Source organism: Rattus norvegicus, chromosome 17 (assembly GCF_036323735.1).
Source record: "Rattus norvegicus strain BN/NHsdMcwi chromosome 17, GRCr8, whole genome shotgun sequence".
In the NCBI taxonomy this organism is placed as follows: domain Eukaryota; kingdom Metazoa; phylum Chordata; class Mammalia; order Rodentia; family Muridae; genus Rattus; species Rattus norvegicus.
The window spans coordinates 92664580-92680971 of NC_086035.1; the positions used below are offsets into that span (position 1 = coordinate 92664580).

Here is a 16392-nt window from a genome sequence, read left to right on the forward strand (position 1 = left end):
GAGGTGAGTAATTACAGGGCAGAACTGGTGAGAGAGAGGGCACAGCTGCCTTGGGAGTCACTCCACAGTATGGGTTTTGTAAGCTTTACCCTGAGTTGGGTCTGAGGACTTAAGCAATATAAACTGTGATATCATTTGAAGGGCAGTGGGGATGGGTGAGGGTCTGGTCAAAGTTTGACAGGAGAATTCCCTTCAGAGGAGACATAGAGGTCTCATATTCAACCTGGGAACCCATTTTAGCTCAGGTCTGATGGGCTGACTAGGGAGACTTTTCTGAGAAGTCTACTTCATGATGAAGACCATGTTCTCTGCAAGAAACAGGAAGCAAAGAACAGTACAGTCCCACAGAACAATCTCTGATGTTTACCTCTGCTAGAAGAGAGGGCAGAGGGCTACTGATCCACTGACACTTTTAGGGCACTGTTCTACTTCATCCCTCCCTTCTGAGCAAGACACAGTGAAAAGGCAGGCCTTCCTGCCTGGGGCTTTACCTGGAGAGACCTTGCTGTGGTGTGGACAGCTCTTCCTCTGGAGAAGGGGCCTGCAAGCACACAGGCACCTGGACGTCTGGCCTGGCTCCTCTGAGACTGTATAATCTTCAGCCAGGCCAACCCCCACCACTGGCTTAAAAGCCAGGGAGCTGAGGCTGCTGTTCTTCAGGACTTGAAAAGAAAAAGACAGAAAAGAGGCTCTTGGTGTCTGAAAAACAGAGAACTTCCTGTGCTTTCCATAAAGAGTCATAGCACCCCACTGGTTGTCTTAGGACTCTCTGCCCCATTTGGGCATGCCCCCACCTCCCTCTCGTCCTGCTTTAATCAGTGTCTCTGATTCCCCTTATGACTCACAAAGCATCAGATCACCCTTCAGGGGTTTCTATGGACTTAATCTTTCTGAAGTTACAGTTTGTCAAGTTTCTGTGTGCCTCAAGGACCATCCTCATTTGTCACAAAGGACAGGAGGGAATATGGATGAAATGAATGAGGACATGCACCCACCTGGTTCTGTGGGTGACACAATGTTCTCCTCTCTTCCTGAGAGCCAAGTTATTGCAGGAGACTTGATTTTCTGATGGTGGTGGCAGACAGCAGCACAGGTTTCGAAGGCTTCTACTAATTGTCTTTTTAAACCCCTTCCAGTGGTGACGCCATCCCCGACGGGAAGCTGGGCAAGGAACTTGTGGCTGGCCACTAGTGACGGTATCTTCATGAACCATGGCCTCTTCCTTGATGAAGGTGTTTTTGTCCACGAGTGTCTCTCTCTGCCAGGTATCTCCAGAGCAGCCTGCAAGGCTTATCCCCTTACGTGTCTGCAGTGATGCACAGAAATCATGTGGCGGTATGAAGGAGGACACATTCCGGTCTGCTGTAGTGGAATAGGTGTATTGAAGTCGAGGTGACTGGATATGTTCAGTTAGACTACAAGACAACACAGTCTTGGAGTCTGAGAATGTCTTCCTGATTTGCAGCCTGTTATCCCTGAATTCTTCAGCTATAGGACAGTCCAGGAGATCGAGCTGGACGGTGTTGGTCCTTGTTTGCTGGTAGCCTACAGCATGCCTTCTGACAACCTTCCTGGAATTCTTCCTATCCTCCTTCTCCCGAATATTGGATGAATGTGAGGACAAGGTGAAGGAGGAGAGAAGAGGTCCCTTTCTCTTAAGAAAACGAGGGAAGGAGTGAAGATCTTCTAGACCTGGCTCCACTTGGTGGTGTGTGCAGACTTTCCTGAGTGGCTTGTGCTGTTGAATCAAGTATGTTGCCAGCACCTCGTTGATATTTGGGTCTATGAGAGACTCAGTGCTTTTCTCAGGTGTATGCCTCATGACTCTCATGGCTTTGATGGTGCTAGGGCTTGGTGTTCCTGTGAACGTCTGTATGGATGTCGGTGGTGAGTAGGCCTGGCTGTCTTTGATCATGGGGCGCATCATAATTTGCTGGATGCTGGGCCTCCTGCTGGGATTTATCATCAGCATTTCCACTATAACATTGAAAATATCGTTGGCAACGTGAGGCGGAATGCTGAAATTGGCTGAACTGATTTGTCTCCTCACCTCTGCAAATGACTTGCCTAGGAAAGGCAAGTGCCCAGTCACCATGAAGAAGAGGAGGACACCTACACTCCATACGTCAAATGGGCGGCCCTCATATTCCTCAGCTTCAAAGAATTCTGGCGCACAGTATGGCAGCGTGCCACAGAAATCAATCAGCTTCTGCCCAGGAAGTGTTTTAGCAGCTAGGCCAAAATCACAGAGCTTGGCATTCCACCTTCCGTCTATCAAAATGTTGTTGGCCTTTATGTCTCGGTGGACAATATTATTGTCATGGCAGAATTGTACTGCCTCTAATATCTGTCTAAACATTCTTCGGGCCTCCCACGACTTTAAATATCCACATTCCCGGATTCGATCCAGTAGGTCTCCCTGAGAGGCATGCTCCATGACCAGGTGGGTGGCCTCTCTTGTCTGGACCACTTCGACCACCTTGATGATATGAGGATGGCCCAGGGACTTTAGAATGTCAACTTCCCTGCTCATCACTGAGGAGCACTTCTCGGTGTTCTTGAGAACTTTTATAGCTACACAGGTGAGGGTTGGGACGTGATAGGCCATTTTTACCACTGAAAATCGTCCCCTTCCCAGGGTTCTTATGATCTTATAGTCAGTGGTAAAGTTCTCGATAGAGTCTCGGCTCTCTGGGTCCTGCTCCATGATCAGGCCCTCCTTTATATGGCTAGAAGCAAACTTGCAATGAGAAATAAAACAGACATTTAAAAACAGGCCCCAGAACATGTTGATACGCTCAAATTCCTACATTAAAGAGATGAGAAAAAAAGCTCAGAAAAACATCAGACAATCTAGACATGTACTTTACATATTGGGAAGGGAAGGACAAGGACCTACTGCAAAGGAGCAGATGCAAAATGTGACATAGAGGCGGTTGTCAGGGACCAACTGCAAACTGAGAGAATACTAGACACTAAAAGCCACTAAATTGGAAAAGCTCACCATCCTCTCTCCTGATCTCAGCATTCTCTTTGAGTAGAGGCATCTAGAATATCAGCTTCAAGAGAAGGTGTAAAGAGAACAGATCCCCGAAAACCTATACTGTGCAGGATGGCGATCTGCGTCTGGAGTTCCCAAATTTGGCTACTCAGGCAGAGGACCTGTAGGTGGTTCTCAGAACACAGGTGCCCACAGCTACCCTAACTCCAGCTCCAGGGGTTACTACACCTCTCGACTCTAATCACACCTATACAGCACACTCACAGGTGGTATACACCACTTAAAATAGTGATACAAGTCTTTCTATATAATTTTATTAGTATGAGCTGTCAGGTTAGCAAAGGAATCAGATTTCGGGGAAGTGGAACTATAGACAGGTATAGAGAGATTGTATTTTCTTACACAACTGAGTTATGCTATGTGAATATGTTATTGTATCAATCTTAGGGATGGTGTGAGAGACTCACAACCCCTGTAACTCCAGACCCAGAAAACCTGACTCCCTCTTCTGACCTCCACAGAATGCATCTGGGATATGGTACTCAAGGCATATGAGGATGCAAATCTGTCATACATATGAAGTGAAAAAATAGAATACTCTAACATAGCAAACATAATTTAATAAAACGTGAAATAGAAGATAATAAAAAACATGGAAATGTAAATGCATAACTCAAGCCAGCAAATACAGAAACCAAAGTCAAAAAGAGCAAGTTGAAGTGTCCAAAGTTGGAGAAACTCACTATGTCAGGGTCCAACAGCTCCTGAATGTCCAAGTATAATTACTGTGTCCTCAAACTGTAATTTCTTTCCAGCCAAGCAACAGCTTCTGTACCTGTAAGGACAGAATGCAGCCTCAATCAGAGCTGTAAGTAGACAGGTGTCTATCCATTGTCACAGGGTTCCTTGGGAGGTTAGAGCAAAGAGCAGCCAACACTGTGGCTAGGCACGGTCCATTCCTTCTCCTCTGCTTCTGTCTCCATGGACAGGAAGGCTAGTCTTGGTCATTGGAGCACTAGAGGGCAGGTTTGACTCAAGAGTCTGTCCCCAGTGTTACCCAGTTACCCATTTCTTCCTACTTGTACCCCTGCCCAAGGACCATAATTAACCCCAAATTGCACCACCTAATGGGAACAATGTTCAAACACTTAACACTCCATCTTTAACAAGGACACTTTTGTCATTAATAATCAAACAAGGAGTCCTGAGAATGACAATGGACGCCAGAGCTTTGGCACTCCAGTTTTTAAAGGATTCTGATATTCAATGGCAAGTTGATGGACATTGTCTTGCTTTTCACATGGACCCCAGACTTCATAAGTTTGTAATAATTCATGTCCATATTCAATGTATTCTATTTACTTTTAGAACTCCGACAAGTGGTTGCTAAAGGATTGTAAGTCCTGACTACCTTGATTGTTGTGACAAAATGCTATTGCTCATTGCACCACTGGGCATGAGACTACCATTTTGGGGGCTGAGAGGAATATGACACCGTTAATCCCATATTGCCTGCCCTCAGGCTTGAGACTTCTGACCAAAGCTCAAGATCTAGAAACAGTGAGCTGATATGTTCCAAATGATCAAGTAAACACCCCTAAGCCAGGAACCTATAAACAACTGATGTAGTAGATGGTGCCTTGTTCTGGAACTCTGGGTCCTTCTGCTCTCAAACAAAATGCCTTCTGTTTGACCTTCAAAACAACAGAAGTTGATTACTTGTGCATCAGGATGTTAGCAAGGCAAGGACAAGTACCCAACAAATTAATTATGTACCAAGGATGCTTTCTAATTCTAACTGGCCCTGTGTATGTATTCCCAGAGGGTCAAGAAAAAGTATGAGATCAGTGTATCTTTGGTGAAGGTGACATGTTGTGCCCTGTAGCAGTTTCCTGTGTATCCACATCTTACTGCTGTTGAATTGGGGTTGAAAGTTGAAGTAGGAATTGGCACAAAACAGTCCGATAAGAAAAATCTAGACTTGGGTAAGCTACCTGGACCCAGAGTGATGAGAGTTCCTCAGGGTCCTCTGACAGACATAGGACAAAGTTAAAGTCAGGATAGTCTCATAAAGATGAGCCCATGTTAATTATAAAATTTGTTAAAGTGGAGGAGGAAGATCATCACTTCAAGTAATCTTTGGCTACTCGGAAATGATGATTCCAGCCTGTGGTCCAGGAGCGTCTGTCTCATGGAACAAAAACAAACATGCGAAATGAAAGAAAGAAGTGGCTGCTATGTATTTTTTGCTTGATCTATGTTCCCAAAGCTCTAGAAAGTAACTTTAGACCCATTGGGCTTACACATGAGATTATGACATTAATGACAGAGGTGCAAGGGCTTTTGTGAGCCATTTGCATGTGTTTGAATGTATGCTGCTATCTCCTCTCACCACAACTCATCAGTTTTACACATTAAAGGAATCTGACAGGACTCACTAAGAACCAACTCCATGACAGATGCCAAAGGAAATGGACTGCAGTTTAGCAGAGGTCAAGGAAGGACATTCCCTCTTGAAATGTTCATAGTCATATAGAAACACCACATGTGTACACATTGCACACAAAGCATTTCCTAGCAATGCTAACAAGCTAAACCTTCAAACAATGAAACAGAGGTACAGGTATGGTCCAGCCATGGGCTTCAAAGTCCTACTTGTTAGGTCTCTAATCAGATGTTAGATTTTTGAATGTCCCAGGGAATACAACCCTCCTTCCTCAGCAATGTCATGGAAAGCAAAAAGGATCCTGAAAGGCTCTTTGTTGCTTGACTATGAAGGTTCTGTTCTGCACTCCCATTCCACTAGCAGATAAAAACTATAGGAATGGTGGAAGTAGTTTTATTCAAGCCTAGGTTTGGAAATTTGGAGAGGCACATTGTCAATATAAAATTCCCTCTCTTTCTCTAAATGTTGTTTGAGTGAGTCCAGTGGAATGCTGGGCAGACCATTCCAGCACTAGGCACTTTTTTTCCTGGACGTGTACTTTAAGCTGTTTTGCCAGCAAGACTCAAAGGCCCATGCTTGTTCCTTTGCTTCAAGTTCATTATTGGCCCGACCTCCTGTGCCTGGTACCACACTAGCTTCAGAGTCACATTTGTTCTCCTGAAGATAGAAGATAGCAATTCAATGGAATGACAGCTGCCAACAGAATGACCCAGGTAAATGAAGGGTCATAGTATCATATGTCTCACTTTGGAAAGTTCTTCTTGGCAGTATAAAACTGGATCTTCTTAGACTTATATCTATTCTGTCCTTGAATTCTATTCATCTACCTACTTTCATAGTTATCGTCAAAAAATTAGGATCTAAGCATTGCCTTGTAGCTTGCATAGGGTCATGAGTTTGCACTGCAAGGAAGATCCCAAGTTAACCCGCTAGGGGGAGGCTTCCTGCTAAATCACAGAGACCTGTTGGTGCCTTTTCTTAATAGACCACCCAATGTAGCCTACCAGTCCTCTGAATAGGAGAACTTGAACAATTGGGCCAGTACTTGGAAAGAAAGGGAACAAACTAAAAGGGAAAAACTGAGGAACCTGAAAGGGACTAGCCAGGGAAAGTGTGATCATGGGAATATGGTCAAAGTTCTTTATGTACATGTCTGGAAATGCCATTAGGAGATTGTTCGTGCTGTTTTGTTATCATAAACTATTGTTCAAAATTAGTTCATGGAATAAATACATGTAAAATATGACAATGCAAAATCGGGTGATAAATCAAATCAACAAAGAAAAATTCTCCTATTCAATATTCAAACAAAAATATACAGGAACAGAGACTTAGTTTAAATACAGAAAACAAACAAGTCTAAAGTGAGACATAGGAATATAGAGGAAAACTCACTGTGTTCAGATTCAACAATTCATGAATATCCAAGTTCAGTGGCTAACTGAATAAATGCAATTGCTGTCCAGCCAACCAACCAACCAACCAACCATCCAATCAACCAGCCAACCAAACCAACCAAACCAACCAACTAACCCAGCCACCAACCAACAGCTAATGCCCTGTACAGACAGGATGTGTTTTCAGTAACTAAGGAAGTAAATGACCTCACAATGGTTCCTTTTGAGGTCAGAGCTGAAATGGACCAATGAGGGTTGGGCACAGTCCACTAGATTTCTTTATTTTCTGTCCTCCAGACAGGAAAGAATTAAGGTCAGTGAGGCAGTAGAGACTTGAGGAAGATGGTTACACCCAGTTAGCAGTCCCTATATCTCCTATGACCTACTTCTTTCTGCTAGGTTATGTTTTTCAGATTTTCTACAACCTCAGAAAACAGGGTCACATGCCAGAGACCAATGTTCAAGCACAGGATCCTCTCTTGATAGTAGATATCCAAACCCCAATAAAGCCTCTTTCTACTTTAAAAATAATGAGTGGTATCATATGAATTATAATAAGCGATTCACACCTGATATCCAACACTGGTTTATGGACAGTGTATTAGTTTGCTTTATTGTTTGTAATATTATACAGTTACGTACTTATGTGGAGCCATGACCTTATACCCAATGTCATCAATCAATTAAAAGGTTCCATGACCTTACCTAAACTCAATTCAGTTTTTTCTCAAATTACTCCAGCTTGCATTTAATATGACACAAGCTAAAGGGCACACAGAAACATTCATATATTAGTCAATGGATAACATGGTTCATTTTTCACTTAGACCCTAACATTCTGTAACAACTGTTGGTTTGTGGAAGCTATCCCATCTGCACTTGAGAAAAGTAGATCATTTTCTTGGACTCACATAAGAACAAAATGTTAACTTCTCACTGACCCTGGCATACTTTGACCAAACTGCAGTGTGACTACCATCCCTAGGGGTGAGACTTTCCCATGTTTTTCCCATAGAGTCTTCATCCAGTTTCTCACCAGACAGAAAGCTAGGATTGATAGTTTCTAAATGATAGAGAAAATAACTGATCAATAGTCATCTTAGAATCCTCAACCCCGAAGGCAGAGGCACACATGGTTTGTTAAACAAAACAAGATTTTCTTCGCCAAGATTTGATAAATAGAGCAAAAGTTCTCAACCAAACACCAACCAAAACTGTGAAGACATAAATGAAGATTTAGTGAACATTTCCAGGCTAAAGCAACTGCTCATGTCTTCCCTGAGCAGGTTTGGGCCAGTGGAGCTCCCTTGACCCCTTTTGTGATCTTAGCTCTGTATTGTGTTTTGAACACTTCTGGATTTAAAATCCTGGTACAGTTTGTGTCTACCTCATTCCAAGTTCTTACTGGAAATGACAATGGAGATGTTAGTGTATTTGCTTGTATCAAACAAATGAGGAAGGACATTTTCCCTTGTCTTAATGCCTTTAATATTTGAACAAAATATATTATTTTTAAAAATGTTAATATTATCATCATTATTTTAAATAACATGTACATGTCTGTGCTTGTAGTTGTATGCAGACATGACTAGAGTTGGTGGTGGAAGCCACAGGTTTTACGTGTTTGTAGATCTGGAGTTAGAGTTGGTTGTGAGACACACAGCATGGCTTCTGGCCACTGAACTCAACTCCTGTGCACAAGCAGTGCCTTCTGTCAACCTGAGCTGTGTTCCAGTCTTAATTTCAATCTTTTTATGATTGCAGTCATGGCATTCATTGTATATTAATGTTCCCCTTCTTGTCTACTGCATATTTCTTTTGTAGAAAATTATTTCTAATAGCTGGTAAATTTTATGAATAGGAGAAATAAACATTTTTCTGTTTTATTTTACAAATTTAATATTCATCAGAAAGTATATTATATTTTTGTAGGTCTTCAAAGAAAACTTCCAATGAAAAGGACAAAGTATGAAAAAATTTATTCAATCATATTTAATAAGATAGAGTATAAAAGTTAAAGTAATATGGTGATTTTGAAATATAGTAGAAAACAAAAATTAAGAATCTTTTGTTATATTCAAATATTTCTTTTCAAAACATTTTCAAAATTCACCAATATCCTGCTAAGACTGAACCCACAGTGAACGTGATTGTTGGGGGGAGGCGGCAAAGGGGGAGGATGGGGAGGGGAACAACCATAAAGAAGGGGAGGAGGAAGAGGGGTTAGGGGATTGTTGGCCTGGAAACTGGGAAAGGGAATAACACTCGAAATGTAAATAAGAAATACTCAAGTTAATAAACACAAAAATTGAAAAAAAATGTCACCAATAGTAAAGGTGTCCTTACTTAAAAGTCAGGCTTTTCAGAAGCATCTGCATTGTTATTTATGTAAAACGTGGGTATTTGTCTCTTCTGTATACTTTTGGTTTGGGGTACATATTATAAAGACATCTGATATAACTATAATTCATTTTATTGGTAAAAGAACAAGGAAATCATATGTTTGAGCTTACCAAACTCACATCATCATCTGAGGGAAACTCAGAGGATTGTGAGATGTTCAGTCATAACACTATTTTGCAACTTATTGAACAGCTCAGGAGGTCAACCTAACGTAGGAGTTTTGCATGCAGCCTATGTGTGTGCTATAGACGAGCATGAATTAGAGTATCACTCATGAAATATCAAAGAACAGAAAACTAGTCTCAGCAGGAGCTGCCAGGAAGCCTGAGCTTCAGTGAGAGAGCCTGACAGTGTGGCTTTGGGGTTGTTGCATGAGACTCATGGGTTACAACAAAATGCCACAGGCCACTCAGCCAGGACATTAACTTGTGGGCTGTGCCTTTTGTTGCATCCTCATGTGGCTGGAGGATTGCAGCAGCTCTCTGGAGTGAGTTTGGTAAAGGAGGCTGAATCCAGACATGATGTCTTTGCAATGTGATGTGTTGAGGAGACACTCTAAGACTACACCGGGTGTTTTATTGGCTCCTCTCTTTACCTTAGTTATGTTAACATTGTCTTCAATACTCTTCAAAAAATATTTTATGCGCGTGTGTGTGTGTGTGTGTGTGTGTGTGTGTGTGTGTGTGTACACCTGGTTGTGAGCATTTGTTCGCATGCACAGTCTAGAGGAGGAGTTCAGGTGTCCTGCTCTATCATTGTCCTGCTTAGTCCTTTGAGATGGTGTCTGAACTTGAAGCTAGGTTGGCATGCCAGCACCAATATTTTGTCTGCTGCTCTCAAGGCTTAGTTTAGAGGCACATATGTAGTCAGATGTGCTTTTTATGGAGATTTAAACTCATGTCTATATTTGCCCAGCAAACACCCATATACACCGAGCTAGTTCCCTTAAGGCTGATTGTATGTAACTGGTTTTTTGTAGTTTGCTCTTTTTATATTTTTTTTATTTTATTTTATTTTTACTGGATAATTTTTCTTTATTTTTCTTTTCTTTTCTATTTTTTTAATTGTACTTAGATTTCAAATGTTATTCTATTTCCTGATATCACATTCATAATCCCCCATCCCATTTGCCCTCCCCCTTCTTCTATAAGCTTGTTCCCCTCCCCAAATATCTACCTTTCCTGTCTCCCCGCCCTGAAATTCCACTGCAGTGGGAGGTCCAGACATGGCAGGACAAAGGGTTTCTCCTCCCATTGGTACCCAACAAGGCCATGCTTGGCTACATATGCAGCTAGAGCCATGGGTCAGTCTATGTGTACTCTGTGGGTAGTGGATTACTCCCTAGGAGCTCTGGTTGGTTGGAATTGTTGTTCTTTTGGGGTTTTTGTTTTATGTTGGAACATCTTTTGGGAATATGGCCAAGAGAAATATAGCAGGAACCTCAGAGAGTCCAATTTTCAATTTTCTGAAGATCCTACCCAGGGATTTCCAGAGAGGTTGTACCAGTTTAAAATCCCACCATCAATGCAGGAGTGTTCCTCTTTCTCCTCATCCTTGCCAGCATCTGCTGTCACCTGAGTTTTTTTTTCTTAGTCATTCTGACTGGTGTGAGGTGGAATCTCACGGTTGTTTCAATTTGCATTCCCTGGATGACTACAGATGTATGTTGAACATTTCTTTAGGTGCTTTTCCGACATTCAATATTCCCGAGCTGAGAATTCTTTGTTTGACACTGTACCCCATTTTTTCATGGGTTCTCTGACTCACTGGAGTCTAACTTCTTGAATTCTTTGTATATTTTGGATATTAGCCCTCTTTCAGTTGTAGGATTGGTAAAGATCTTTTCCCAATCTGTTGGTTGCCTTTTTGTCCTAATGATAAAGTCCTTTGCCTTACAGAAGCTTTGTAGTTTTATGAGGTCCCATTTGTAGATTCTTGACCTTAGAGCATAAGCCATTGGTGATCTAGTCAGGAAAATTTCCCCAGTGCCCATGTGTTTCAGACTCTTCCCCACTTTTTTTCTATTGGTTTGAGTGTATCTGGTTTGATGAGGAGGTCCTTGATCCACTTGGACTTAAGCTTTGTACAGGGTGATAAGGATGAATCTATTTGCATTCTTCTACATACTGACATCAAGTTGAAATAGCACCATTTCTTGAAAATGCTATCTTTTTTCCATTGAATGGCTTTAGCTCCTTTGCCAAAGATCAAGTGACCATAGGTGTGTGGGTTCATTTTTGGGTTTTCAATTAAATTCCACTGATCTATCTGTCTGTCTCTGTACAACTAACATGCAGTTTTCATAACTACTGCTGTGTAATACTGCTGAAGTCAGGGATGGAGATTCCACCAGAAGGTCTTTTCTTTTATTGTTGAGAATACTTTTAACTACCTTTGTTCCTTTTTGTTTCTTTGTTTTGTTTTGTTTTGTTTTGTTTGTTGTTGTTGTTATTCCAAACAAAAATGCAAATTGCTCATACTGTCTCTATGAAGAATTCAGTTTGTATTTTGGAGAGTATATTGAATCTGTACATTGCGTTGGACAAAATGGCCATTTTTACCATATTAATTCTGCTAATCCATGAGCATGATAGGTCTTTCCATCTTCTGACATCTTCTTCAATTTCTTTCTTCAGAGACTGGAAGTTCTTGTCATACAGATCTTTCACTGTCTTGGTTAAAGTCATACCATGGTATTATGTATTATTTGGGAGTAATATGAAGGGTATCATTCCCTAATTTCTTTCTCAGCCTGTTTAACCTTTGAGTAGAAAATGGCTACTGATATCTTTGAGTAAATTTTATACACAGCCACTTTGCTCATTATCAGGTTTAGTAGTTTTCTGGTGGAACTCTTGTCATCCCTTAAGTATACTATGACATCATCTGCAAATAGTGATATTTTGATTTCTTACTTTCCACTTTGTATCTCTTTGACATTCTTTTGTTGTCTGATTATTCTGGCTTAGACTTTGAAAACTATATTTATTATTAAATAGCGAGAGAATGCGCAGCTTTGTCTATTCCCTGATTTTAGTGGGACTGTTTAACATTTGTCTCCATTTAGTTTGATGTTCGCTGTGGTTTCCTGTACATTGCTTTCACTGTGTTTAGGTATGGGTCTTGAATTCCTGATTTTTCAGGACTTTTATTATGCAAGGGTGTTGAATTTTGTCAATTCCTTTCTCAGCATCTAATGAAATGATCATGTAGTGTTTATCTTTGAGTATTTTTATAAAGTGGATTATGTCGTTGGATTTCCATTTATTGAACCATCCCTCTATTCCTGGGATGAAGTCTACTTCCTCGTGATGGATGAACATTTTGATGTGTTCTTGGATCTGGTTGCTAGAATTTTATTGAGTATTTTTGTGTTGACATTCATTAGGGAATTTGGTCTATAATTCTCTTTCATTGTTGGGTCTTTCTGTGGTATAAGTAATTGTGGCTTCATAGAAGACATTTGTTGTGTTTTGTCTGTTTCTAATTTGTGGAATAGTTTGGGGAATATTGGTATGAGGTCTTCTATGAAGGTCTGATAGAATTCTGCACTAAACCCATCTTGTGGTGGGCTCTTTTTGATTTGCAGACAATTAATCACTGGTTCTACTTCTTTAGGAGTTATGGGGTAATTTAGATGGTTTAACTGTTCATGGTTTAACTTTGGTACGTGATATTGTCTAGAAAACTATTCATTTCCTCCAGATTTTTTAATTTTGTTGAATATAGGCTTTTTTTTAGGAGGACCTGATGATCCTTTTAATTTCCTCAGATTCTGTTGTTATGTCTCCCTTTTCATTTCTGATTTTGTTAATTTGGACACACTCTCTGTGCCCTCTGGTTAGTCTGTCTACGAGTTTATCTATCTTATTGATTTTCTCAGAGAACCAGCTCTTGGTTTTGTTGATTCTTTGTATAGATAGACATTTTTCCTTTCTACTTGGTTGATTTCAGCCCTGAGTTTGATTATTTCCTATCTTCTACTCCTCTTGGATGCACTTGCTTCATTTTGTTTTAGAGCTTTCATGTATGCTGTCAAGGAACTGATGTATGCTCTCCCCTGTCTTTTTCTTTTTTGCAGTCACTCACAGTTATGAGTTTTCTTCTTCACACAGCTTTTGTTGTGTCCCAAAGTTTGGATATGTTTTACCTTCATTTTCATTAAACTCTAAGAAGTCTTTTAATTTCTTCATTTTTTCCTTGACTAAGTTATAAGTGAGTAGAGCGTTGTTCAACTTCCATGTATATATGGGCGTTCTTTCGTTATTGTTGTTATTGCAGATCAGCCTTAGTCTGTGGGAATATGATGGAATGCATGGGACTATTTCTATCTTCCTGTATCTGTTCAGGCCTGTTCAGTGACTGATTATATGGTTAATTTTGGGAAAGGGTCCAGGAGATTCTGAGAAGAAGGTATAACCTTTTTTTTTAGGATGGAATATTCTATAAATATCTGTTAAATCCATTTGTCTCATAACTTCTGTTAGTTTCTCTACATCTCTGTTGAAATTCTGTTTCCATGATCGGTTATATGGTTCATTTTTGAGAAGATACCATGAGGTGCTGAGAAGTAGGTGTATCCTTTTGTTTTAGGATGAAGTGTTCTATTAATATCTGTTAAGTACATTTGGGTCATAACTTCTGTTAATTTCTCTATGTCTGTTTAATTTCTATTTCCATGGTCTGTCCATTGATGAGAGAGCGGTGTTGAAACCTTGCTCTATTATTGTGTGAGGTACAAGGTGTGATTTGACCTTTAGTAAGGTTTCTTTTATGAATGTATATGCCCTTGCATTTGGAGCATACACATTTAGGATTGAGAGTCCATCTTGGTGGATTTTTCCTTTGATGAATATGACGTTTTCTTTCTTATCTTTTTTACTGACTTTTGGTTTATTCAACATTAGAATGGCTACTCTCACTGGCTTCCTTTGACCATTTGCTTGGAAAGTCCTTTTCCAGTCTTTTACTCTGGGGTAGGGTCAATATTTGTCTCTTAGATGTGTTTCCTATGGAGCAAAATGCTGGGTACTCTTTACGTATCCAATCTGTCAGTCTGTATCTTTTTATTGGAGAATTGAGTCCATTGTTGTTGAGAGATATTAAGGAATAGTGATTGTTGCTTTCTGGTATTTTTGTATTTAGAGGTGGTATTATCTTTGTGTGTTTCTCTTCTTTATTTTGCTTGCAAGGAGATTAACTTTCTTGCTTTTCCTTGGGTGTGGTGTCCCTCCTTGTGTTGGGCTTTTCCACATAATATCCTTTGTAGGGCTGTATTTGTAGAAAGAGATTTTGTAAATTTGGATTTGTCATGGAATATCTTGGATTCTTTGTCTATGTTAATTGAGAGTTTTGCTGGATATAATAGCCTGGGCTCACAGTTGTGATCTCTTAGGTTCTGTATGACGTCTCTCCAGGACCTTCTGGCTCTCATAATCTCTGGTGAGTAGTCCAGAGTAATTCTTATAGGTCTGCCTTCATGTGTTATTTGACATTACCCCCTTACTTCTTTGAAATTTCTTTCATTTTTTTCTGCATTTGGTGTTTTGACTTTTATGTGACAGGAGAAATTTCTTTTCTGTTCCAGTCTGTTTGGAGTTCTGTATGTTTCTTGTATGTTTATGCGCATCTCTTTCTTTAGGTTAGGGAAGTTTTCTTCTATAACATGTTGAAGATATTTACTGGCCCTTTAAGTTTGTAGTCTTCTCTCTCTTATATACCTATATTCCTAAGGTTTGAGCTTCTCATTCTTCCATGGATTTCCTGTATGTTTTGGGCTGAGAACTTTCTGCTTTTTCCATTGTCTTTGACGGTTCTTCTGATGTTTTCCATGGTATCTTCTGCCCCTGAGATTCTATCTTCTCTTTCTTGTATTCTGTTGGTGAATCTCACATCTAAGACTCCTAATCTCTTCCCCAGATCTTCTCTCTCCAGGGTTGTCTCTCTTTGTGCTTTCTTTATTGTTTCTATTTACATTTTTCACTCATGGATGGTTTTGTTTAATTCCATCTACTGCTTGGTTGTGTTTTCCTGTAATTCTTTAAGGGATTTTTGTGTTTCCTCTTTAAGGGCTTGTACTTGTTTACCGGTGTTGTCCTGTATTTCCTTAAGGGAGTCATTTCTGACCTTCTTTACGTCCCCCATCGTCATGATAAAAACGGGATTTAAAATCTAAGTCTTGCCTTTCCAGTGTGTTTGGATATCCAATATTTCCTTTGAAGGGAGAACTGGACTCTGATGATGCCAAGTAGTCTTCGATTCTGTTGTTTGTCTTCCTGTGCTTTCTTCTCATCATCAGTTTGTCTCTGATGTTAGCTTGTCTTGCTGTTTCTGGCTGTGGCTTGATTCTCCTAATATTTTTATTAATGCTTTGACAATTTGAGATGACCCCACTGAGTCCACACGTAGAAGCAGCTTGACCCTCAAGAAGTTCTGATGTATCCAGGATCACAGAATCACAGGCTCACAGGTCAACAGGCTTGCAGTAGGGACAGGCTCCAGTAAGAGACAGCTAGACCAATTAAACCCAGAGATAACCAGATGGCAGCACTCAAGCACAAGAACATAAGCAACAGAAACTGTTAATACTTGGCAACATCAGAACCCAGTTCTCCCATCACAGCAAGCCCTGCACACCCCACACACCTACAGGATCCAGATCTACATGCTCATCTTTGTCTACTCCACACACCATTTGTGAGTAAACTGCATACTTTTCAACCCGATTGTTCACCCTTTTTACTCTTGAATAATATTGTACGCACAGCTAAAGCGAAGAGGATTAACAATGTGATAGTCCAAACAGTAATGAAAACAAAGAAAGAATATTAAATGGAGTAAGGGGATAAAAGAATAAAAATAGAAACAAGTCTGGTACGTGGGAATATTTAACCATCTACTCTTTGTATTACAAAGTTCCATTGTCCAAATTCAGTGCTTCAGAACCAAACACATAAATGCTTCATGTTGTTATGTGTATTTGGTATTTTCAACTGTATATTTTCTTGGATATTTTATGTATTTACATTTTAAATGTTACTCCCTTTCCCAGCCTCGGCCATCCCCTCCCCCTCCCTCTGATTCTATGAAGACGCTCCAACTCCCACCCACCCATTCCAAACTCAACACCGGCATTTCCCTACATT

At 40.3% G+C, this 16392-nt stretch overlaps 1 protein-coding gene across 1 annotated transcript; it reads right to left on the reverse strand.

Annotated features, from left to right (window-relative positions):
* Positions 1–282: 282 nt before the first annotated feature.
* LOC134478886 (sperm motility kinase X-like) lies at positions 283–2788 on the reverse strand. The gene is made up of 2 exons (XM_063276854.1): positions 1111–2788; positions 283–308 (listed from the first exon to the last, which is right to left on the reverse strand). Exons 1-2 carry the CDS (start codon positions 2786–2788, stop codon positions 283–285), a joined length of 1704 nt encoding a protein of 567 aa, XP_063132924.1.
* Positions 2789–16392: the final 13604 nt, after the last annotated feature.

Bases quoted from the DNA above. Each gene is read 5' to 3' on its own strand.
- LOC134478886 (XM_063276854.1), bottom strand. From the start codon at position 2,788: ATGTTCTGGGGCCTGTTTTTAAATGTCTGTTTTATTTCTCATTGCAAG. The intron at 309-1,110 runs GTAGAAGCCTTC...TGTTTCTTGCAG, and splicing joins GGGGTTTAAAAAGACAATTA to AGAACATGGTCTTCATCATG.